The sequence below is a fragment of the Aedes albopictus genome, chromosome 1 (genome assembly GCF_035046485.1).
Source record: "Aedes albopictus strain Foshan chromosome 1, AalbF5, whole genome shotgun sequence".
Taxonomy (NCBI): Eukaryota; Metazoa; Arthropoda; class Insecta; order Diptera; family Culicidae; genus Aedes; species Aedes albopictus.
Genome location: NC_085136.1, coordinates 333,354,194 through 333,379,349, shown reverse-complemented (window position 1 = coordinate 333,379,349; position 25,156 = coordinate 333,354,194). Strand labels below are relative to the sequence as shown.

Below are 25,156 nucleotides of genomic sequence, written 5' to 3'. Positions count from 1 at the left end.
CTAGAATAGACTTCGGAATTTCTCGCTCAAATGGGGAAACAGCTTTTCGTGGGTATGTTCGGCTACTACCACACGCAACTTGGGTAGCCCGTTGGCTTCACTGGTAACGATACGGGCTCGGCATTTCAATCGGTAGTACAACGTACACTTCCACGTCCTAGAACGCTGCCCGGGATAGGGTCTCTCATTCGGTGTGTACATGTTGCCATCGAAGAACAGATGCTTAGTGCCTCGTTTCGACAGCACATAAATAATGTTACCTGTATAGGAGATAAAATGATATAATGTGAATGACAACAAACACTCAGGTGTAGTACTAGAATGGATAATAAATGCATAGAAAATACATCTAAGTTTGTCGTTTTTATTCAACGTATCTCAATTTTCTAAGAAACACTTAATCATGGCTTCTTCATCCTCTTCACAGCGCAGGAAATCAACCGTTTCCGACTCATGCTTCCACTGCTGATCGCTTCCAGTCTTGGGGCCATGGCTGTGTAAGGCATAGGATAGTTTTACGAACTCCACGCCATTGTGCTTGACCGTTATGGCTTTGGCTTTGCATTTCAGTCGTCGGTAGGCCGAACAGCGCCAATTGATTGTGCCGCCAAACTCTCCATTGCGGATGTACGTGTAGTCTTGATGTACTAGAAGGGGTCGCCCCCGCTGGGTTGATCCAAACTGTGCCATTTCCAGATCCGCTGTTTTGTCAGCCCCTCCTGAAAAAAAAACAGCCAAATAAATCAGCATAAAAATAATCTGTCCCATCTAGCTTAGCTAAAACGAACAAGCAATCAGAGTCATCAAAGAACATGTTTTCCACAAAGATATTTTTATTATAGGTCACACAGATCTTCAGCCCAGGAAATGATAGTCTAATGATCCTGTTTGCATAGCTCTACGTCGCTTCCGTCGTAGGTCTTGACAGTACATCTCTTGCATGTGGGTGTGCTCCGTACTGGAGACCTTCACATAGTCACAGCCGTTGATTGTTTTAGTGAGTGCTCGTGCTTTGCACTTGAACCGTTGGTAGTAACGACACTTCCAGTTGACCCGGACGCCACCCTCGTTTGTTTTGTTTTTGCTGTAGAAATAGCCATCGTATACTAGACATTGCGTTCCTCTGGACGTGAACTCATAGTGAGCCCGTTGCGAGAAGCCGTGCATGTCATCTAAAAGAGGGAAAGATAATTATTTTACATGATGGGGTACTAGATCAGTCGATTAAACGACGCGAAGGGTTGTTCGTATGAGTGTCAAAAATAAGTTTGAATATAAAGTTTACATGGTGAAGTACTAGATCAACACAAACGGATGTTCGTATAAATGTAAAAAGCATAAATTTGTATATAAAGTTTATTCTGGCAATGTATGATTAACAAAATAATTTCAAATGCTTCGGTTGCACAGAGCCAGTGTTTGGTCGTAGTATACCTGTAAAAAAAAACTAAAATCAGTTGTATTGAATTTAAAGAAAACAAGTTCATTTTCTAGTTATAATCAACCGCAAAACTCGCACACATCACTTTCCACGCTTATAGATCATATTTGAGCCATGGTAGTTTTGCCGGAGAACCATGTTACGATATACAAACACAAATTTCTTCCATCCATATTAAGGATTGACAACAAGAATTACATTGTAAACGTTCTGATTAATCGTCCCTCAAACAAATATTTAGGCACTTTGGTTTCAATAAATGAGAAAAGTTTAACTAACGTCTCCTGACTGTTCTTATCTAGTACTTCCAAGAAAAAAAAACTACTCTCCACTATCTTTGAACAATCGTTGCTCGTGCAATTCTTTGACAATACTTATAGGATACCAACGTGTACCGTTCACATTCATTTATCTTTCAAAATGTACACGTAAGTGATGTGTCAGTTTGCAGGTCGTTAACAAACGACTGAACTTACCATGGTACCATTTTCCACTGTCTAATAGTTCTCGTGGTAGTGTTTCGACGTATCACCAGACTTGGAGCCATTGTTCGGAGGATGGGTATGGAAACCGCAGGTTATTCGAACAAAATGCTGACCCTCGATTTCTTTCGTCACTGCTCGCGCCTTACAGCGAAATTTGACATGCCAGGAGCACTTCCAGTTGGTGGTACTTTGCTTCTGCTTCTCCCGCACGTAGCTGTAATTTTCATGCAGAAGCATTTGATGACCGCGTCGAGTTTTTCCAAAGTATGCATTAGCGAATAGTTCTAAAATGATGAAGAATACAGTTAGCTCCAAAAGTCACATAGAGATGTCTACCGCAGTATAGTTATCGATTGAAACACTAAGCAGTACAATGCACAAATGATAATTTTATTTCTTGTCGGCAAAGAAATTCACCGTATCGAATCGATACGCTTTTCGGTCGTGGTTGTGATTGGGGTTGGTAATTTTCATCATTTGGCGTCCAAGGGCCGTCTTGGTAACGGCTCTGGCGCGACATTTTCGCTTTCCGGCCAGCGAACACTTCCAGTTGCAGCTGTTCCGGGCATCACGATCCTTGATGTAGGCGAAACCATTGTACAGGAGCATCATCTTTCCACGTTGAGTGTAACCGAACTGAGCTGCCCTAAAGCTCGGGGAATCTACAATGGAAAAACAAGGCATCATTTTGGAGCTATTCATTGCTGAGGTATCGTTGATGGCTAAAATAACTTGCAGAAAATTCTAGAAACATCTTTACTCAACATAGAAAATTCAATGGACGCCCATGTAATCTAGTACTACAGATATATTTTTCGCAGGCTTTGTGATATTTTTAGCTTAAACGATCATTTCCCCCCATCAGTATTTCTTGTCAAAATATCATTCTAGCAAGATTATGCATTTGTTTTTGTTTTGAATTCCATGTGATTAATAAAAACTCTTGAATAAAAATAAGTCATTTTGGCAACCTTGCAGTATTTGCAGCGAAGTCAGGGGAGATTCTTATCAATCCAAGAACGTTCGGTGTAGTACTAGATGTGTAGTAATGAGCTGAATTTTTGTATGGTGTAATTCTCCGTTTTAGCAAAGAATTGGTGCCAAAATCGTGGGAAACCATTTAGTTCTTTTCTCCATTTCTTGCAACTCAAACAACGCAGGTATCCAAAGCTTTGCGCAAGCAGCATCAAATTACGCAAGTAATCATTATACCCACGCTTTTTGACCCATTTCATTGCAAAAACGGAGAATTGACCTTCTCAACATACAGAAATTCAGCTCATCACTACAAATCTAGTAGTTCACCGATCGTGTCCTATGAAAATGAAATGATGAAATGACCTATACATATGTTACATAGGCATTGATATTGTTCGCGAAGTTCTCATCTTTTGGTATTTGAGAACTAGCATTCTGCTACTAATGTCCGCCTCGCTAGTATGACTTTGTTATTGATTCGGGTTTGTCCTCCGACTCCAGCTTCTTGCATTTTTAATGATTACGTGCCTTACATCTCTTTTCGATACTCATCCCGATTGTGCGTGTGTTTCTCATGGGTAATCCTCATCATGTGCTTACCGTCGGCGATTTTGGTAATGGTTCGCCCACGACATTTCATCCTTCGGAACAGCGAACACTTCCAGTTGCAGGTCTTCGCCGTTTGGCGGTCTTTGATAAATCCGTACCCGTTGTACATTAGCATCACGTGTCCCCGTTGAGTGTATCCAAACTTTGCTGTCACGAATTGGTTTGTTACTGAAAGTACAAAAGATCGTTATTGAGATACCAACAGGTGGATCTTTATCAAAACGAGTATCATTAATCAAATCTGCAAATGCGAAAGTTTATTTCAATATAAATAGCAATATATTTTGTACATATATCTCACGATGCAGTACTAGATTCATCTGCTTAGAAATTAAACCGCTAATGACAAGATTTCAATTCAGAATTTTGATAAACTACCTTCGAAAGAAAATTTTCATCAAAATGTAGTACTAGATTGGCGTGTTCACATTTTCCGTACTGGAAATTCTGGTAACTGATGTTTTGTCCATATTTTTTTAATATGATTGCAAGCACATTTTGTCAACGATCAATTTGAAGTACAAGAAAATTGTATCTATCAGAAATTCGAATTTACTTCCAATAAATAGTTGCATTTCGGTTAAAAATCTAGTACTTCAATCAACAAGCGTATCTAGTACAATTGCATCAACCGGAACTGAATGTCGGATTCATCGGAGGGTTCAATTTTGTCACTGTCCAACATTTTTTCCGGCCCATGCGAGTGGGCATTGCCAGCCAGCCGAATAGGACATTCACTCGGGCTCTTGGACGTCACACAGGTCGCCCGGCAGGCATACTTGACGTATTTTGAGCAGCGCCAGAATACGTTCTTGTTGCTCTGACGATTTTCCACGTATTTGTACCCGTCGTAGATCAGCATGGTGCGACCTCGCTGCGTTCTGCTGAACTCGATAGCCGGTACGTCCAACGTGTCCATCACCGTCATTGTGGTGGATCCTAAAAATAGGGCGAACCAAACAAATAAGTCAGTACTAATTGATTTCGATTTGGTTCGCCTTCAGTAGCGCTCTACAACCAACTCCGAAGCCAACACAAATGTTTATAACTAAACTTAAAGATTTATTTTCAGTATCGTTCGACTTTAGTTACACTTTCTATACAGATAGGTTGTGTCGACGGCTGCCCGGCAATACCCGATTCCGTATTTATCATAATTTCCGAAAGACGATTGTAGTCGGATCGTTTAAACACTCCGGCCACGTGATTGTGGGGCGTACTGTGGTGAATTTCCCCGTTCAAGGTGTGTAATCGCCCATGGCATTTGATCTTCGTGGTGTAATAGATGCTGCGCCAATAGTCCTTCTGCTTCACGGTTTTCTCCTTGACGTAGTAGAATCCATCGCACGACAGTTGTAGCCGACCCTTCTGGCTGCTGCGGTATGTAAGCACCTTGCCATTACTGCTCGTCACGGACAGATGGTGCTTGTACTCTACAAAGAAAGTTGCAAAACTGTAAGTAAAGCGTGAATATTTAAATTTTTCCAAAACGAAGTACTAGAACGGTCGAAGCAAACGCACAGGGATGAAACTATAAAATTTATTTCCAAACGACATGCTGTGATATCGACACGTACTTCTCAATCCAAAACTGTGAACATTTCTTGAGCGATGAAAGCCACCTTGTGACGCTTCAGAGGCGCATGGATATGCTTTTCCCGGTGAATGACAAAGCGCTCGGGGTTCTTGTACTGCAATATCCGGGCTGGACATTTGAGCTTGCTGGTGGCCATTGAAGAACACCGCCAAACTACTCGCTTGTGATTCTCCGACATGAACAGATACTTGACGCCATCGATAATGATTGCCGGACGGCCTCGGCTCGATTTCGTGAAGTAGATTTCTGAAAGGTAGTAGGTTTGACGGTTAGAAATGGTAAGGTATGACCAAAAGGCGAAATATTATCAAGACAAAACACATGTTATCTTGCAAAAATGTTTATTTTATGCGCTTATTTGGATAAACTCGAGCTGCTGTAGTACTAGAATCAAATGACGTCAAACTTTCGTCGTGATTGTGTCTGTACTTTACAGTGATATTGGACGTGGTCTCATTGATGACGACCGTACACGGACACTTGCGTTTATAGTACTGATGGCACTTCCAGTAATGCTTATCGTTTCGCTGACGATTGCGAAAGAACTTCACTCCGTTGACCATCAGCAAGTGAGTGCCACGTTGTGTCGATCTTCGGAACTCAAACTCTGGTCTGTTCATTGGTAGGGCGAATGACGTTGCAGCTAAAATTAGAATCACTCGATTAGAAGACAAGAATGAGATGATCGGCTGAGTGCACTGTTACAATACAAAAATGCGAGAGAATTTCGGTATCATAAACCTTTAAATTGTAGATCTTTCGTCATATTTATTTAGTATCACGATCTAATGTTGCCCAACCGTTGCTTCAACAGCTTCAGCGATCCGTACGCGCGAGGCCGCACTACTACTGGATGATTATGGTCATTCTTGCTGATGGAGAACTCATCCAACATGGTCTGAATGCGCACTTTGCACCGGTACACCAGGTACTGACTGCATCTCCAGTAGACTTTTTCGCCACGAGTTACATGTTTGTTAAAGGTGTGACCTTGGTAACGAAGCTGCAACGTGCCGGCTCTACTAAGGACCATCAGTGGTTGTTTTGAGTCCAGTTCCGTGGCTGCAGAGAAATGTAAACTAGTGATCAGTAGCGGAAGATAGAAAAACATGCAGTACTAGATTAGCGGACGTTTTGTTTGATTTCATAGCTTTTATTAATGGGAGACGAATCTTTTCAGGTTGTATTTGTGTCTGTTACAATGTGCAGTACTAGATTAATTTTGTCATGGGTTTTGAGTAAGAATAAATCATTTACTTTCAGTTTGACATGCCGATGATCTGCAATAACAGTCTGTGATTATGCGTAGATTATTCGAATGAGCATATATGGAAGAAATAAGAACGAATGAGCCAAAAATAAAAAGAACACATGTATGGTTCAAAACAATGGTTCCCTTTTTTTTTAGTGTACTTTCACCGGAAAGCTACGATAGGATGCTCCGCAGACAAAAGATGAACTCCCTGATTTTTCACGCTACATTCAAAATTTAAAAAAATAAATAAAAGCTACAAACACTGCACTTATATTTCCGCCCAGGTATCATCGAAGTCTTTGCTCATCAACGTTTCTTCCAGTCTCGTCAGTTCGGCTTTGCTAAGCTGGCCCAAGTGTTCCTCCGGACGATCCTTATAGTAGTCACACGTGCAGTCGTCGTTATGTTCGGCCATAATTTTGAGTTGGCCTCCTTTCAACTCGTGGAACATAACCTGGCCGGGACAGTTGTACTCTATGCAAGAGAAGAAGCTCCGGTAAGCTCGTCCCTTTGTTTTCAGATAAATCTTGTTGCGCAGTTTAAGCAACTGTTGTTTAGTACTAACAGCAACGAAGATGGCTGTGAGGAAAGAACGAGATTTAGAAATCAATGTTAGCACCTTCAGCGTCGATATTCAGGGGAAATCTATCAACGGTAAACTAGGTAGCATTATTCCATCATAGTCTTTATTTAACCCTCCTGTAGCTGTCGAAAAGATTTTGGTTTTTCAGGTTTCGTTTCTGATTTTTTCCCATGCCGTACACCAGTCGCTTCATTGGAAGATGATTGTGATAGGGATTCTAGACCCGCACCATCACGCCATACTCCATCACCACGGTCGCCTTGCATTTCAGTCGAGCAGCATGTGCACAGCGCCAATAGGTGCACCTACCGGTCGACGTATTCTTGTGGTAAACGTAGCCCTTCCAAACCAGCTGGCGAGCTCCACTAGAAGACAGCTCAAAACGGAAATCCATTTCTAAAAAAATAGAAAAATTGGTTATTATTCGAGTTCCGTTGCGTATAATCTTGTTGAACAATATCAGAAAAAACGAATAGATATGAAAATAACGCATTTAATCCACTTTATATTTTCATAATAGGTTATGGCAAACGGATTCAGTACTTCTTTGAACTCTGAAGGTAACAGAGGCGGTTCCGGATGTAGCCCAGCACGAGTGATTCGGAAATTTCGACGTGTTGTTTCTTGAAAACATGCACCACATGAACTGGAAGAAAAAGAAACAAGAATGTTGGAAATATATTCTAGTACTTTTTTTGACGTACACTGAACGTAAGAAAAAAATGAAGTCCAAACAGATCATTTGGCATCCATGTTCATTGTTGCCAGTTCTGCAAAAAAAAAAACACATTCATCGTCCACATATATATGTGTACTCAATAATCTAGTACTTCAACAAAAAGAATTATCTTACCTATAACTGATTTCAGTTTGTCCTCATCTAGCGGGACCAAGTCGCCGGAATTCTTCGTCCGAGTCACACAGGCCTTTAGCAGTGTTTGCCGTCCGAAAATGACGTCAATCAACCGTGCCGTATAGAGTGCCGCCTTCGGAGTGTAGATGTTTACGAGATCTATCGTTGAGATAAAGACGGCGCTGCCGCTGTGCAGTGGAACCATAGTAGACGGCGCCTCAGCTGCCGGACGCCCTACGTTCTTCCACTGTTCCGGTGGCGGCTTGACTATTTGACTCGGCGGATGCGTTTTTACCGTAAATGAAATGCCTTGTGATTTGTGCGGTGAAGGTTTCATCGATTCTGGAACTGATATTAAACAATATGTTATTAGAAGCTTTTGGTTAAACTGCCCACTAAAAACTGAGAAAGCTGATCAACGCTTGAACTTGTATTCTTAAATAAAGATGTATTTCTCTAATATTAGTAATCGGTCATTTCCCCTTTTTTCTGTTCGTCACTTTCAGAACCCTCCGGTATGCAATCAACTACAAACTCGGTGTATTGTTCCTGAACCGACTTATTGGTGTGATCTCTAGGAGGACCAGTTGTGATAACTATAGTCGCTTTTTTCTTCGTAACTCGCCGCTTCCGTTTGATTATGTCGGAGTGGGTGTGGTAGCGATTCAGAGGTGTTATCACATTTCCAATAGTATACACTCGGGCACGACACTTTTGATTCCACCACTGATTGCAGCGCCAAATTTTCTTCGGGGTGGAGTTCTGGATCACCACCAGTTTCTCAAAAACAAACGGCTGTCCAAGGTAGAGTAGTTGCTCCTTGCCACGCATTGTTCTCGTAAAGATGGCTATGTTTTCAGAATCAGTTGCTAAATTTTGTAGAAATACATAATAAATGAGAAAGGCATCAGTATTTAAGAAATTCGAACAGTAAATGAAGTACTAGAATTTTTTTTTCGACAAGTGAAACAACCGTCGCTGAAAAATGCAATTCCATTTTTATTGGTCAGGCAATCAATTAGTGGTTCGGATACTCGTTGGAGGATGATTATGGCCATGTTGTCCTAGTTTAATCTCGGTGGTGACGGTGTTCTGAATTAGCCTTGCCCTGCAGCGGCCAACTGAGTTACGATTACAGACCCAATTGATGGATGTCTTGAAAGAAGCCTCCTTTCGATATTCGAAGCCGTAAAACATTAGATTCTTTCCACCTTTCTGGTTCGGTACGATCTCGTAGGGCTTCTTCAGCCAAATTCCAGTTTTAAGTTGGTCGAAATTTGCTGAAATAAATGCTAAAGGAAAACATTAAAAATCAATTGAATATAACAGCTTTTGACTACTGTAACAAAATTTGCTACAAAATAAAGAACTAGAATAGAAACATTCATGTGCGATGCTTTAATCGCTATTGTATTGTGTATTTTCGAGCGTTTCGATGCAAAGTTTTACCGAAGTCCCTTCGTCGTATTGCAACATCGGTGAGTGATTATGGCCTTTTTTACTCAGTTTTAACCCTCCGCTATTGTTTGTAATGCATCGAGCTCCGCACAAGCCCCCATTCGCGCTTCCATAACCGGCGAACCTATTGTAATTGGGATTGGCACAAACCCAGTTCAACGTATTGGCGAACTGGGTCTTCTTCCGATAAAGGTATCCTCGATAGCACAGGTTGAGGCCGCCCTTTCGATTACAAACCAGTTCGTACTGCTCGTCGTACAGGAATCCTCGAACTCGATCTGAAATTATACGCCGAAGCGAAGTGTATGAGAACTCATGTCTAAATTATTCTACCATTCTAGTACTACACAAAAACACATCTCCTATGATTCGATGTTTATTGAAAGTCCATTTCTTTAATTTTGTACACCGCATCGTGGTTGTGCTTTCGCTTGCTGAACTTGATCATTTGGTGACCCTGAGTAACACACCGTGCCGGACAACGGCTTGCCGAGCTACTGCTTTTATTGCATACCCAATTCACCGTACTATTGTAGCGACGTTCCGTGATGAAGTGATATCCCTTGTGCCTCAAACTGAACCCGCCACGACGATTCTCGATGAAATCCAGTTCCTCCTTGTACCAAATACCAGCGTATATTCCGGGCATTACTAGATTAGAAAATTCTGAAAAGTGACGAAATTGGTTATGAACACAGTGGGAATCCTTTCTGGCAATGAATAGGATAACTGTAATCCTGCTTGTTAGAAAAAAAGGCTCATTCAATCAATTCTATTTATTTCACAATAGTTCATTTATATCCACGGGTCCATGATTGTTCCAGTGAACCCCAAAGCGGATCTTGTTGTTGCCCTCGGTGGATATTCTCGATTTACAGCTCGATTGTGTCGTATTTCTCTTGTTGCAGATCCAGTTCATTGTGCGGTTGTGCCGCTTTTTTTGGATGTAGATATACCCTCGGAAATGCAGGTTCATTGTTCCGCGTCGATTGATCACGTAGCACAGCGGAAAGGAGTACCACACCTTCGGAACCGGATTGCGATCGCCCAACGCAGGAGGACAGTACGGAATCGCAGTAACTGAAACGATAAAAGAGCTTCCTGTAAAAACACTGCAGATAAAAAGTACTAGTTTCAAACGATCAAGTAAAAGATTTGAAGTACTAGAATGGCTGGCACAGATTTATTCCTTAACTGGATTTATCACATAATCAACTTTGCAGTGCGGTTGTCGCATACGAAAAACGATATCCCCCTGCTCATGAGATTTCACGTTCTCCATCACCGTCCGGCCCCAACTAATCTTCTCCGTTTCCGGCCCATGCGAGTGATCTTCAATACGAGCAGGTTTCTGACCAGGCTTCACAATCAGTCGACTGCGACACTTGAACTTGGTACATCTATAAAATGTTAACATTTTATTCAAGGATCAACGAAAATGTTTGTCAAAATATAGTACTAGCTCACCGAATACAGCGCCAGTAATGCCCTCGATTTTTTCGATATAGGAAGTTATCAACAACCAGCAGAGGATGTCCTCGTTGACTGAAAATGAAATCCAATCCAGCAGCTTGAAGAAAATCAAAAGAGATCGTATAAGTTGATTGTGATCGTATTCTAGTACCACACTCAAAATTGTAATGAAACATCAACATTTGTATCATTTTGAATAAACAGAATTTATTTGATCGTTTTCTAGAAACTGGACGGATGATTATGTATCCGATAACGCATTACCGTATCCCCTGGAAGCATTGTTATCATCCGTCCGGGACATTTGTCCACCAGACATCTCCAGTAGGTTTTGTATTGCTTCACCATCTCTCGACGGAACCGGTAGCCCAGAAATATAAGCAAAGGCCTTCCACGCTGGCTCTGGCAGTAACTGATTTGCTCGTTGGCCATCCAACTATTAGCAATGTCGTGGGCAAGGAACACCTGTTTCTCCAGCGCCCGGAAACCTTGATGATCCCATTCTATGAATAAGAACAGAAGACGCAATTTACTCAACTGATTCTAACTTCTGCTCTGACATCAAAATTATCATGGTCTATAAAATATTCTAACGGAGATTTATTCTGTGGTTCATCATAATCATTCATTATAATGCATTTGATCGAAATGATGCCTCCACCAATCCTAGAACAACTCGGCGGATTCTTTGAAAGGCGGTTCATGATTGTGTACGTGGTACTTAACGATGGTCCCATCGACGGTAGTAACCCTTCCAGGGCACTTGCAAAAAGAAGCACAGCGCCAGTAGCCCTTCTCCTTGCAGCCGCCATTCCGGCGAAATTTGTACCCTCGGAACACTAGCAGCGGGTGCCCACGGCGGCTTCGGATGTATTGCACGGCTTCCGGATACAACTGGTCCCGCAAATCGTTCCGATAGTAGACACTCTGCACTCCACTCTGGCTTTCGATTAGTGTAGTACTAGATGTGGTGATAGTAGTCGTTATGTAAGCTACAACGAGAAAAGTTTTCATTAGTTTCATAAGCGAAGTAATAGAATAGAAAGCATGGGTTTGAGACATATCAATCATAATCAGCGATGTAGGTATTGAAGTACTAGAATGTATAATTTTTATTTTCGCTTCGACTCATGCTTCTTGTGCATCATGGTCTGCTTGTACCACGCCTCTAAATTGATGCTGGACAGATCCGTTTCCTCTAGAATCGACGAGTTGATGCGCTGCTCGTCGTTCGCGTGGCAGTGATTTGTCAGTTTAAGAATCTTATTGCCTTGGCAGATTACGCGACCATTGCACTTGGAGCTCTTGTAACGGATGCACAACCAATAGGAGCGCGTTTTTCGAACCCGTTCACACCGGTAGATAAAATTGTCGAGGGCCAACAGGGGAGCCCCACGCTGGCTTCTAATGAACGTCCGGCACTCAGCGGCGTCGTCAGGGGTGAAGTCTAAAACTGTACAAAGAAATAATGGATTTATCAGTACTAGAATGAAACGATGGAAAATTTTCAAATCAGCGAAAACACGTTGGTTTGTATTGCTTCACGAACATTGATATAAATTACGATTGCGATTCAGAAGTAAAAATTCAGCTTAAAAATACATGTTTACAGTTCAACTGGCAAGCCATAGTCTTCTAATTTAGGCAATACGTCGATCTTTATCAAACCGATATCCGGGGAGCCACTGTCCAGCAAAGTAGAACCTCCGGACAAAAAGCTTGAACTGTAAAGCCCACTAGTGAGATAGCTCGGCGGTGGATCCGCCCTGGCTGAATCTAGTACTTCATCAACCATATTGTTACGTCGACTAATCTTGGCTATTTTCTCCGTGTGTGGATCGTGGTTGTGCTGCGTTCCTGTGAGAGCGCTCAGCCTGCCATTCACAATCACGCATCTAGCCCTGCAGCGTTCTTCCTTCTTCTTTCGAGAGTAGTTGTGGCACCGCCAATACACCTTGTTCCCTCTAGTACTGTGACAGTTGTACAGGAAGTCATTGATCACCAGACACGGCGTAGACCATGGGCTTTTGATGAACTTCAGCTCCTGCGAGTAAGCACCTTAAAACGCCACAGATAAGCAAACAAACGTATTCTGTTAGTATGATTGAAATTATTTATTTATACTCTAGTACTGTAGTGAAACTCGATCGATTTTTTTCAACATGTTTATTGAAACTCAATTATCATAAATACTGTAGTCGGAAATGACGTTTTGCAATCAATATAATAACATTCTAGTACTACAGTACAGTGATAGGCATATTTTCATTTCAACATGTTTTATTATGTTTTCATGGATCATACACACTGTATTGATCGAAGACATGCCTTCCATGCAGTTTGGACATTTCTTCCGAATGATTATGCAGTCCGCGAAAGTTTATAACGCGATTGTCTCTAGTAATGCATCGCACCGAGCAGCGGTTTGGGCCTTTCCGATTGCTGGAAAACGTACATCGCCAGTAGGTGGTGCTCGTCGCCTCGACCCGTTTGTTGGAGAAGAAAACATATCAAGACCAACAATTGAAAAGGCCACATCAACATTTTGTAAACAAACATGTTTCTGTCGACTTGAGGCCTTCTGAACTCCACCCACACATCTCACCACCACTAACAGAAAGCGCAAACATCAAGCTTTCTGTTAATGGTGGTGAGATGCGTGGGTGGATCTCAAAAGGCCTCAAGTCGACAGAAATGTGTTTGTTTACGCAATGTTGATGTGGCCTTTTTTTTTTTAAACACTAGCATTTTCAATTGTTGGTCTGGATATCGTTCATAGATCAATAGTTTGCGTCCCCAACGACTGCGAACGAACAGCAACTTGTTTGGTTCCTCTTTGATTAGTTCAGGCTCCACCAGACGTTCAATGAGAACTATAAAGATCAAATGTGAAAATTTTAAAAAATCAACGGTCTCAATCGATGCGATCTAGGTCTGGTAGCACACACTGAGATTGCAAATATTCAACTTTTATTCTGGCGGTGCCACTTTCAGAAATGCATTGCAGTCATCCAACAGATATTCTATCATCTCCGGAGGCATGTGGTCGTGTTCGCCCTTGACACGCTTAATCTGAACGTTGTCCGTCGTTATCCGGGAAGGACAACTTTTCAGCTTCGAACGTCTGTGAACGCACTCCCAGTAGCCCAGCTGTTTCCGTCGACGGTTCAACGTGTACTGATGGCCTTTGTACAACAATAGTGGCTTGCCCTTCCTACTTCGGACGAATTGTACCGCCGTACACTCAATTTTGAAATCTAGAAGAAAAAAATACATCCATCGATTGTAACATTGTTTTTGAATAGTTGAAATAAAATTAAGTAAAATGAGGTTAAAACAATTTTAAAAGAAAACATATTTTATTGTTTTTTTTTAACCGAATCACATATCGTAATTGTGGAATATACGGTTCCGAGTGATGATAACGTTCTGTAAGAGATGTGCCCGGAAGCCATGGCCGTTGCTATCTTTATTGTGTCCGGTTCATGATTGTGTTGTACTAGAGGAAAACAAATCATATTAGTAGATTTTGAACTTTTTACAATCTGACACAATCATCACTTACTATTCGAGTTCGAAATGTGCAGTTGATCGCCCACGCTTTTCAGTCGTCCGCGACATTTTTCTACTCGGTTGTGCACACATTCCCAGTAGATGATGTCTTTGTTACGGCCGCATCGACGTAGGTTCGATCGATAGATGTACCAGTCGTGAACCAAGTGGATGCCTCCCTGTCGACTGGTGAGGAATGTATACACTCGATCCGACGAACCAACGCATTCGTCATCTTTGAGGATCATCTTCGTCGAAGATGATAGCTCATCTGAAATGGACATTCGTTAAGCCCTTGTCATTTTTTTTATTATATGTTCTTATGGTAACATGCGGAATTTCTCTACCTCTCAGGCAAATTTCATCTGCTCGCACTTTTTCCAGCCTTTATTATTATGGTTTACTTTTAATTGTAGTACTAGAATGTGTTACTGAGGTGCCGCATAGAACGTATCCGTCCCACTTGCCATCATGTCTCCTATGTGACTCCCAGGTGCTTCATGCACGACTTCCTCGATGGTATCCCGAACGACCAGCTTGTAATCGGTTCCATCGTCGATGACGTCCAGCTTCTGCGACGCCGAAATCGGATCCCTTGAGTAGATGTCCAGATATTCCTCCAAATCTTCCGGGTAGTCATACAGCGGCCGATTCCTGATCTTACTTTCATGGTTCTCATGAGCATGCTGCCGTTTGGCGCGTATCAATTTGTTGAATTTGGTAACGCAAATCGCCTTGCAGCGTAACTTCGTAACATCAATGCACCTCCACGTGGTATTGCCGTTTTGCTGGGTCAATTTCCGATTGTACAGAAAACCTTTGTACACCAGTTGGGCATTCTTTTTCTGACTACGAATGAATTTGATCGCACCGGAGATGGAAGGTGCACGATGCACTTCGATGGGTTCCGGAATTTGATCAATCGGTTTATGGACAAACGTGGCGGATGATTTTGTACTATAGTTAGGGATATGCGAAGCTCGGAGGTCACTCTCAAGGGTTCCTACGGAGGAAGAGAAGGCAATCCAAATTAAGTGAATACTATTGGATAGTCAGTCAAACGTGTACTGTATAATCTTCGGGACCTTGTTATGAAGGAATCAGCAAGTCAATACAAGGCTTACAAAGATGAAAGGACCAGGCAGATATTAGGATTTGGTTATATATACCAGATAAGTTGTAGAAATGAGGTAAAACCGTAAAACATATTTTTAATTCAATAACGATGAATTAAACGGTATAGAATCTAGTTTCGATGTGTTTTCCACTATCTCTCCATTAATGAATACGACATGATATCAAAATGGTGTACTAGAACTTAATTGGGACAATTTAACAGATAGTCGACTGAAAACCTAACGATGTTTCAAAGACTTTTTCGTCACCCTGGCAATCTCCGTCGCATTCGGTAAACAGGATAAATCAATTGGAACCAGAGGAATCCACGACTTGGAACTCTTTCTTATGGGATGGTCGTGGTACAGCTCGCCAAATTTTATGTACCTCTCACCGATTGTAGCGGAACGTGCCTTGCACTTCTTGCGTATACAAGACCACCAAGTAAGGTGTTTGGTTGTTATCTTCTTACAGAGCCTGTATCCGTGTAGATCGAGTACTTTATTGCCTTTGGCACTTGTGGCAAATGTCAAAACGGTTTCGTACCACTGGCCTACGATAGGCGCTGTCGCTGGCGGGAATGGGGTTTGTATGTCTGGAATTGACAAAAAAAACTTTATTAGAAAAGTATTAAATACTACAAATATTTGCATGTATTATTTCTTATTAATGCATGTGCATGTAAATGATGTAGTAGATTATAATTAGTTCACAATATTTTGTTTATTTAAAAAAAACTATAATGATAATCTAAACAGCTTACACTGTTACTAGATTGTGCCGTCTTTTTCGTTAGCAATCTTGTTTGAACTAGGCAGAAAAAAAGCGATAGGTACTAGAGGAGTCAACGTTTTAGATAGTTATGATATAAGGTGCCGGGTAGGTTTTGTTTAAACAGGACTACCAAGCTATTCGTTCGCCAGTTCTATATTGACACAGTATACACATCCATGTAGATCGCGTTGTATGTCGATGGGCATGATCGTAGGCCAGAATTGAGTCGGCATGTCTGGAATAAAAATAATGACGCCATGTTAAATATGACTTTCTTTCCTGATTTTCAGTATTTTTTTAGTTTTGATTTTCACTTGCACAAAAGTCTAAGCTACAAACAGAATAACATTCTATTAAGTCTTTTCTTCCTGGAGACTTATAGAACGTCTACTGCAGTGATTCCGAAAGTGGGCCCCTTGGGGGTGAAAATCAGGCCCAGGGGGGCGAAAATTTGAAAAATCAAAATTGGGGGGCGAAAATACTACAAAGGGAGCGATTTTTTTAAATGATTGGAAAACATCAATATTGTTGAATTACAAGTCGAGAATACCAACTGATTCATAAAAACTCCCTGACATTCAAGCTTACAGTTCAAGTTTTGTCCAGGATAATAGAAAAAATGCTGTCACTGTTCACCTTCCGTAACTTGCGCGGTTAACCACCATCGCAATTTTTACAGAACTATTGGTATTTATGTGGAATTTTGGCAAAATTACTAGAAAAAAAAAATTGCTATACGTATTTCTAAAGAGTTTCTGTGATTCTGGAAATCTAAAAAAATATATTTGATTAGTTTTTGTCAAAATTATGAACAGAGAACAGATTTTTTTTCGCGAATTGATGAGCGAAATTTGTTTCAACTCGTCGGCGGATTTCTTCATGGAATTTTCAATCATAACATGAGGTTCAGTTGATTTGCAGAACACTTTTCTGATGACATTCGTAATACAGTGTTTACAAACAACTTCACGCACAGTGTTTGAAAATATTTCAGAGAAGCTTCTCGAATGAATTCCAAACTTTACTGGAAGCTAATTTGAAAACATTGAAAAAATGGGTAAAATTCCGTTCAAATCTAGTCATGAATGCTGCATATTTACTTATTTGACAATTAATTTAAAACACAGGAAGCATTCAAATTTATACGAAGCTCGATTTGGATCAGGATTTGAATTTGGAGAAAAGTAATCACATTGGAAAATACACCGGTATTTATTGAGTTGCACTTTTTTCTCATAACATATTTTTGTAATTGTTTTCCAATTCTTAATGGCTACTTGTGACCAAACATTGATTCTCGATTGTCGAAAAACTTCCTTTAACAATTTAATTAAAATCAGAGTGACACAGATTTAGATACATCAAAGGGAACTACTAGATTTGCCACAGTAGCGCTAAGCACAGTTCCACCCTTCTACTATAAAACAATGAAATCTCTGTAAGGGGGCGATACCTCCTTAAAGTTTGGGAAACATTGGTCTACTGTATAGTTTACTGAGTCACATTATGAAAAGACCAGGTCGATAATGAGATTCTGTCAAATATACCAAATATATTGTCGAAATGAGGTACTAGATTACATAAAAAACATGTTTTACTCAGTACATTCAAGGTTAAGTATCAGGTATCAGGGGTAATCAGCAAGACTATGATGAGTGTGACGGGTTCGATTTCCGGTTGGTCCAGGAATTTTTCATAATGTTAATTTCCTTGACTTTCTTGGCATAGAGTATCTTCGTGCCTTCCACACGATAGGGGAAAGTGGGGTAAGATGCCATTTTTCAAACATTCATCGTTTTCAATGATATGTAGCCTCATTTCTTAGGCTTTCAAAATGGTTACAGCAACTAGACAATATTTGCTCGATGCTTCAGCAAAAACATTCATTAAACGATTGCATTTTCATCGATTTTCAGCGATTTTAAAAAATGGTTCGTAAAACGGAAGTGGTGCAAAAAGGCCATCTGACATGGGGTAAGATGCCACTTCATGAAAACATTCAAAAATTACGTCCATCAATTTTCGAAATTTTCGACTCACTTTCACCCCTCTGTCACGCTTTTTTCGTTTACTCAATACATGGAGTGTCACCCTCTTCCCCGCTAAACGATGGTCGTCATATTTGGATGACCCCTAACATGGATAGCGTAGACATTAACAACCATGCGCCTTCATGTGTGCCTCCATTTCTTTGGAAATTCATGGCTGGTAATAAAATCACCCGAAAACCTTAATTGCAAGCATGAAAAACCGGAAGTTGCCAATTTTCAATGGAAAATCAAAAGATTTCCGTGGGTTTAACGGCCTAGCTTCTAGAAGAATGTTTTATACAGATATATCTTGACACCATTCACCTATAGTAATGATTAAGTACCATTCAGGAATGATTTTATGAGTTGGGTCATTTTACCCCATCTTGGAATTTTGGGCTCTGTCCCCCTATAGCCATCCAAAATGGTTATTGACAGAGGAGGATCTCAATAAGTAACTGTATTTTCCGTCTAAAGATTTTTTCCCAAGGGATGCGTCAAACATTCACATTGCTAGAGATGATCTTACTTCAACCATCGCAATCAAATAATTGTGATGCTTTTGGAGGATGTTTTCGTCATTTGTGCCGGGTGACCATGACTTCTGTCTCCATTTCAATACAACGTGTTTTATACCCTTTCTATTACCCTTCTCCCATAAATACATAAAAAGACAAATTGATAAATAGAAATAAATATAATAGGAACAATCTCATCAATAAAAACAAAAGCTTCGTCGTTAAGCGACAAACAGCTGGGCTAGAATTTTCTCTCAAATGCGATCGACATTCCGCACGATTTCCTCGATGTAAATGAAGAAACACCGCTTTCGGGTAGAAAAAAAAACTGTAAAATGTGATATGTGAAAAAACTTGTTGTAAGGCCCGACGTGAACAATGTGTATGCAATTTTATACGCTGGGATCTAAAGGGACAATTTCATTTTTACCACTGGATGGAAGGGGCTTCAGAAAAGCCGCATTGACATTTGCAAACAAATATTTTTATGTCGTTTCAAGGGTTATTTGCAGTACAAAAGGAATTTCTCAGGCAATTTTGATGCATGGGCAATTCCTTGCCTAAATCGCTAAGGAAATCGTTTTAATTCGATTGCAGTACGCAGTTGCGAAGAGATGGCAATTCTTGTGGCAGTCAGTGCAGAAAATTTCTGCCAGGAATCGGTCAAGAAATTTGTTGGGCGATTTCTTTTGAAGACGAAACTAGGCTTCAAAGTCTATTTCAACTTCAATTGGAGAAACATTCCATTAAACAGTCCCATTTCATTGTGCAAATCAGTAAGAATCTATTCAGCAGCAAAAGATTTACGATAACTAGGGTAAGAGTCATTTAGTCAGGGGAACCTACTGTTGGCACTTTCCACTATATTTAATTTCGTACCGTCGTGTACCGTCAGTTTCACACCACATGGCTAGAGACCGAACGTCTTCTGTACAAACAATCAAACCAAATGGTTTAAAATTGACTGAGTTATAACGGAAATACCCAACATTGGTCTCTTCGCCTAAAATGGTGTCAGACTCTATGTTAATAAATGTTGCTCTAGAATTTTTGAAATTCGCATCAAAACAAGCACACCGGATAAATAATAAGTAACTCATTCACCTACCTTCAATTATTTCTTCGTTCAGCAATGCCAACAGGATTTTTCCCAGTTCAGATACCTCATTGGGACACACTACCTTAGCGCGAATGCGAAACCCAGTGAATTGTGCGAAAGGAAGATCGCATTTCTTTACAGCTGAAGTCGATATTTACGAGCTGATAGCCGGCAGTGTTTTGCAGCAACAGGTATTCATCCCGCAAGTGCTGATAGATCGGCCCCTCGTTCCAAATTGGTGATTATGTGTAAACAAATGGCACTGTAGTTGCTTCCCACCGTTTCTGGACGTTATCGAACTCGTCGTGATGGTGTCGGAACCAGTTCCTCGTCTCCCGGTATGCTATCACTAGAATATTTCAAAAAGGACTTTGTTTACAACAAGCCATTCCATAATCGATCACATATTTCTTACCCGCACCTGATGTGTTGACATCGACTAACGGCTGAGCTGAACTTGCTGAAGGCTGCGCATTTTGCCCAGGTATTGGGCGTACGACAGAAATAATGCAGTGGTAGTTGTGAATCCGGTCGAACAAACATCCTTTGGCTATGCGTCTGAGTCTGATCGTCTTCCCTTTTTTCGTCCTATTACGATACTGGTTTGTACCCGATGTTCTGAAACGTAAACAAACAAAACAAAACAGTGACAAACAACACGATCGGCGTGTGCGGGGAAGGACTGAAATCAAGAATAACATTTCAAAATATCTCGATAAAATCAGGACTATAGAATAAAAATAAAAAATGAAATTGTTGATAAATTAAAATTAGATGTTTATAAAACGCTGATTACGCTATGAGTTATTGTGATAGAAGATATGTTTTTTTTTTGTTTTTAAAATTAGTTCGTAGTTAGTAGGATGTTTTGAAAACATATTCATGTTTGTACGACAAAACGCGCAAAATAACGATATTGGAAAAAATGCTTTAAAGTTCTGTGGCATAACGGACTAGTTTCTCACGTGTTAATCTGCCAAACTTATTGATGAATTCGTCGACAAGCAGATAAGTGATGTACATACGATGCTTCCTTGAACGGATGCTCGTTGTTTTGCCGGCTTCCCAAAGAAGGCTCCCTTTTTTAAACCAACTTATCTAAGCTTGTGCGTTCCATTGCTGCTATCGTGACTGATTTCCGTGCGCAACTTTCGGTGAATCTGATTCTTGGGCTCCTTGTAGGTTGCTTCTTTTCAGCGGCGTGAACACCGACGGCAATTCCTATGGATTATACTAAGAATTACTTTATAGTTTACGATATGGAAACGCTGTATAGTGAATTTGTCACCCAATTGATTTCCGAAATCACTTAATTGATTTCCGCTACCGTTGCTATGCGCTGAACATTTCGTCGAAAGCTGTAGAAAGTAGCGCTCACTAGTTTCTACCTTATGTTTAACGCATAGCGGATGTCAATGGTGCTACTACGGAAACCGGTTCGATGCCACAGATCCACAATAAAAATACCAAAAACCGAAGTCACTCTTTCAATCCGGCAATGCACTTGGTTCAAACCGCTAGATATGGAGGAAGCAGAAGTGCATTAATTTCCTCGCGTTCCATAAATTTCACCCCCAAAATGTAGTATCCATTGGCTGAAACGGAAATAAATTCTAGGTTAGACAAAGTCACACGAATGATTAGTCGATTAGCACAGCATATTTGGTATGTATGCTACTAAGATTCTTATATATAAATAATTTATTGCAGAATTGATTTGGTTTGAACAGTACCACTAAGTTATTCGTTTACCAGTTATTTTCAGACGCAGCTCGCCTCAACAACGCGTCGTAATTCTAAAATTTGAATCGAACCACTGCTCTACGATGGGCATTATCAACATTTATTATCGACATGTGCAGAAAAATACAAACATTTCGAAACTTTATGAATGAATTAATGGCAAATATTCACACCTTGCTCAATTTTATTCGTAATTCACTTTTGATTTTCACTTACACAGAAAGTTTAAACTACGAATAGAATCACATTCTAGTACGTCTTTCCTCACGATTTAGAGAACATCTAGCGTACTGTCTCCAGAGTCACATTATGGAAGGACCAGGAAGATGTTGAGATTCTGTCAGATATACCAAATGAACTTTTGAAAAGAGGTACTAGATTATACAAAAAAATCAGCGTTGGTTTACGCTAGCAATGATAAGTTAAACGGCCAGGAATTTTCATTTCGATGTGTTTTCGGTTATCTCGCCATTATTGGTAAGCAAGGCACTACTCAGTCTTCCAATTCAAAGAAGGTGATTCTTTGATCAGCCACAATCCTAACAGTTTTGAATACTTTTTCGTCACTCTGACAATCTGTTTCCGATTCGGTAGACAAGACAAATCGGTAGGAAACAGAGGATTAAACAATGTCGATATCTTCCCTGTCGGATGATCGTGATACAGTTTTCCAAATTTGATGTGCCTTTCATCGATAGTGGCGGCACGTGCTCGGCACATATGTTCATACAATACCACAAAGTTAGCTGGCTGGATGTTTTCTTCTTATACAATTTATACTGGTGATACTATGTAAAGAAATAGAACTGGATTTTCAAAAACAGACAAATCAAACAGATGACTCAACAGTCATGCTTTGGAGTTTTTGTTCATACAAGACTACCACGTTTGGTGGCTGGATGCTTCCTTATATAGTCTGTGTATTCTTATGAATTGTATACATATTTGATTTCCTTTGAGCTTGCCAAGAACCCATTTGGACTTTTCTTCGTTTTCCATTTTTTGGCCATATCTTTTGAACTTGGTAGAAAAGATAAATCGGTAGGTACTAGAGGAATCCACGCTGAAGAACCAGTTTGAATAGGATGATTGTGATATAACTCTCCGAAACTGATGAACCGATCACCCAAGGTAGCGGCACGTGCCAGGCAGGTTTTCTTTGAGCAGTACCACCATGTAATTCGTTTGCCAATTCTTATCTGTCTCAGCGTGTAGCCCTGTAGATCCAGTAACAGCTTGCCTCGGCGACTTTTGGTGAACGTAAAATTGGTTTCGTACCACTGCCCTACGATGGGCAACATTGTAGATCGGACTTGAGTTGGCATGGCTAGAATAAAAAAAAACACAAAAAAAAAATCAATGGCTTTATGTTATGGGTAGTGAATTTATTACACAAGGCGATTTTCACAATTGTTTAGAGAATTACTATTGTATGGTCTCAGAGCCTTATTATGAAAGGACAAGGCAGATATTGAGATTATGATAAATATTTCAAACATGTCATAGAAATGATGTAGTAGATTGTAAAGAAACTCATTGTATTTTTACAGCCAATTCAAGGCTAACATCGATTAAATAAACAAAATGTTATACTAGAACTAAATTTTGGAAAACAGACAAATCAAAAGGAAACAGATGAGTCAACAACGTCGCAAAGTTCTTTAAATTTGATATTCCTTTCGTTATTAAAAGCGGCACGTGTTTTGAAGTTTTTGTTCGTACAATATGGTTTTTTGTTTTTTGAATTTAGAAAAGATAGATCAGCAAGCACTAGAGTCATCCATGTTTTGGGCGCCGTTTTTATCGGATGATTGTGATATAACTCTCCAAATCTGATGTACTTATCATCGTAGGTAGCGGCTCGTGCCTGGCAGTATCTTTTTGAGCATTGCCACCAAGTTACACGATTGTCAATTCTTTTCGGACCCAGTGTGTAGCCCTGTAAATCCAGTAACAGCTTTCTACTGTGACCTTCGGTGAACGTTAAATTGGTTTTGTACCACTGCCCTACGATGGGTAATGTTGTAGGCTGGACTTGGGTCATCGTGCCTGGAATAAAAGAAATAATGATTTGAAACAATATGAGTGACTTTATTTACAATGTTTCAGTTTTTCCTAATTGCTAAAGAATAACTTTAATTATCTTAGAACAAAATAAAATTTTAGTATTTCTTTCATCAAGACTCCATTTCAGAAAACAAGCGATTTTTCACGAAAGCTCCAGTTATATATTTAGATTCTATCAGATATACCAAATATGTTTTTCTGATTTGTTAGATCATTCCAAATCACACGCTCTTTCTAAAAATCTTTTTTTCCTGGCACACTTGTTCGAGTACCGTCTGTGTCCAATCTTGAAGACAGCTTTCCTCAACTCACTATGAATCTTTTCCATTGACACTCCGTGAGAACTCCAAGCATCTATGACAAAAAAAAGCTTGTTAGAATATCAATTTCACCGAAAAAAAAACACATCTTAAACATACCGACCATACAATCTGTGAAAATGCTGTAGTTCATCATAGCCTTTCGCGGGTACTGATCGCGATCAAGCCCTCTGCAGTTGTACCGCACCATGGCCTCATCGGTGAAAAAATCCTAAAACATTCCTCGACCGTATGACTAAATGATTTCCGCATGCACAGATAGTTAACCTAGAAAAGACGTTAACATTCTAGTACTTTACTTTGCCTGATTCCACACAGACGACACATACAATCTGCTCACGAATACTTGGATTCCGCTGTACCATCAGCTCGAGTCGCTCGATGTCCTCCTCGCAGAATAGGGGAAACGTAAAACCGTTAACTCTTACGGGCTTTTTCAAGTCTTGGTCGGACATCTGGCGAAACTGACTATCCAGCTGTCGGATTAGCTGCTGTACTTGGCGGATCCTTTCCGAGCGAGTTGGCGATCGTCGGCGGTTCTGATCCCGTTTCAATTGACGCAGGGTGATCTTCAGTTGCGTTGCTCGGTGTGCCATGGTTTCTGAAAATGGAAGGGGGTTTTGGAGAAGTTGAAGATCATTTTCTAAATATTGGTTCATAATGCCTTAACATGGACATTGACTGCAGTATAGAACAACTGTCATTGAAGAAGGAATATTATGTTGAATGATTGTTGAGCAAAATTCTGAGGGTTGGTGGCTCTTCTTTTCAATTCCAATTTCATGTATCCTTACAATATGTTCACTGTTTTATTTCAAAACTTTTTTTATCATGCCCTACGTAACTAGTAGCACTTGACTTGCCTCATCAACTGAATGTCCCTTTAACACTTCCAGAAATAATAGAATGAGTTTTTCCTGCCATTGCATTCCCGAAGTCTTGTCCACTTGGATAACTGGAGCTTCAATAGGAAGCAATCAGTGAAGTACTAGATTGAAAGTAGTGAGCTGGATTTTTGTATGATGAGATGATCAGTTTTCCGTTTCTGCAATGAAATGGTGCAAACAGCGTGGGTTATATGATTCCTTGCCTAATTTGATGCTGTTTGAGCAAAAGTTTGGATAACTGTGTTGTTGAAGTTGCAAGAAATAAATAATACAACATCACAGTTATCCAAACTTTTGCTCAAACAGCATCAAATTAGA

The 25,156-nt window shown here is 40.3% G+C and overlaps 3 protein-coding genes and 1 long non-coding RNA gene across 4 annotated transcripts; all 4 read right to left on the bottom strand.

Annotated features, from left to right (window-relative positions):
- Nucleotides 1-3,628, bottom strand: LOC109413361 (uncharacterized). The gene is made up of 7 exons (XM_062842369.1): nucleotides 3,505-3,628; nucleotides 2,360-2,588; nucleotides 1,974-2,140; nucleotides 903-1,172; nucleotides 398-719; nucleotides 303-316; nucleotides 1-260 (listed from the first exon to the last, which is right to left on the bottom strand). Exons 1-7 carry the CDS (start codon nucleotides 3,626-3,628, stop codon nucleotides 1-3), a joined length of 1,386 nt encoding a protein of 461 aa, XP_062698353.1.
- On the bottom strand, nucleotides 345-19,975 carry LOC109413378 (uncharacterized; the record flags this gene model as incomplete). Its single annotated transcript, XM_062842358.1, has 7 exons — nucleotides 345-1,434; nucleotides 1,918-7,594; nucleotides 7,802-10,659; nucleotides 10,727-14,231; nucleotides 14,298-15,287; nucleotides 15,795-15,995; nucleotides 19,831-19,975. Coding segments are annotated over 3 exons (921 nt in total), but the record flags the coding sequence as incomplete, so codon positions are not given.
- Nucleotides 8,264-8,632, bottom strand: LOC134284086 (uncharacterized). Its single transcript, XM_062842362.1, has one exon. The coding sequence runs from the start codon at nucleotides 8,630-8,632 to the stop codon at nucleotides 8,264-8,266; it is 369 nt and encodes a 122-aa protein (XP_062698346.1).
- A 701-nt stretch (nucleotides 19,976-20,676) lies between the features above and the next one.
- LOC134285818 (uncharacterized) lies at nucleotides 20,677-25,076 on the bottom strand. Its single transcript, XR_009996762.1, has 3 exons — nucleotides 24,281-25,076; nucleotides 24,051-24,218; nucleotides 20,677-23,985 (listed from the first exon to the last, which is right to left on the bottom strand). It is a non-coding gene; the product is annotated as an uncharacterized LOC134285818 (long non-coding RNA).
- Between the last annotated feature and the right edge of the window lie 80 nt (nucleotides 25,077-25,156).

Excerpts from the sequence above, each read along its gene's own strand:
- LOC109413361 (XM_062842369.1), bottom strand. The coding sequence starts at position 3,628 with ATGCTAATGTACAACGGGTACGGATTTATCAAAGACCGCCAAACGGCG. Across the intron at positions 2,589-3,504 it reads CATTACCAAAATCGCCGACG|ATTCCCCGAGCTTTAGGGCA; the intron begins GTAAGCACATGA and ends TTTCCATTGTAG. Across the intron at positions 1,173-1,973 it reads GAACAATGGCTCCAAGTCTG|ATGACATGCACGGCTTCTCG; the intron begins GTGATACGTCGA and ends TCCCTCTTTTAG.
- LOC134284086 (XM_062842362.1), bottom strand. The coding sequence starts at position 8,632 with ATGCGTGGCAAGGAGCAACTACTCTACCTTGGACAGCCGTTTGTTTTT.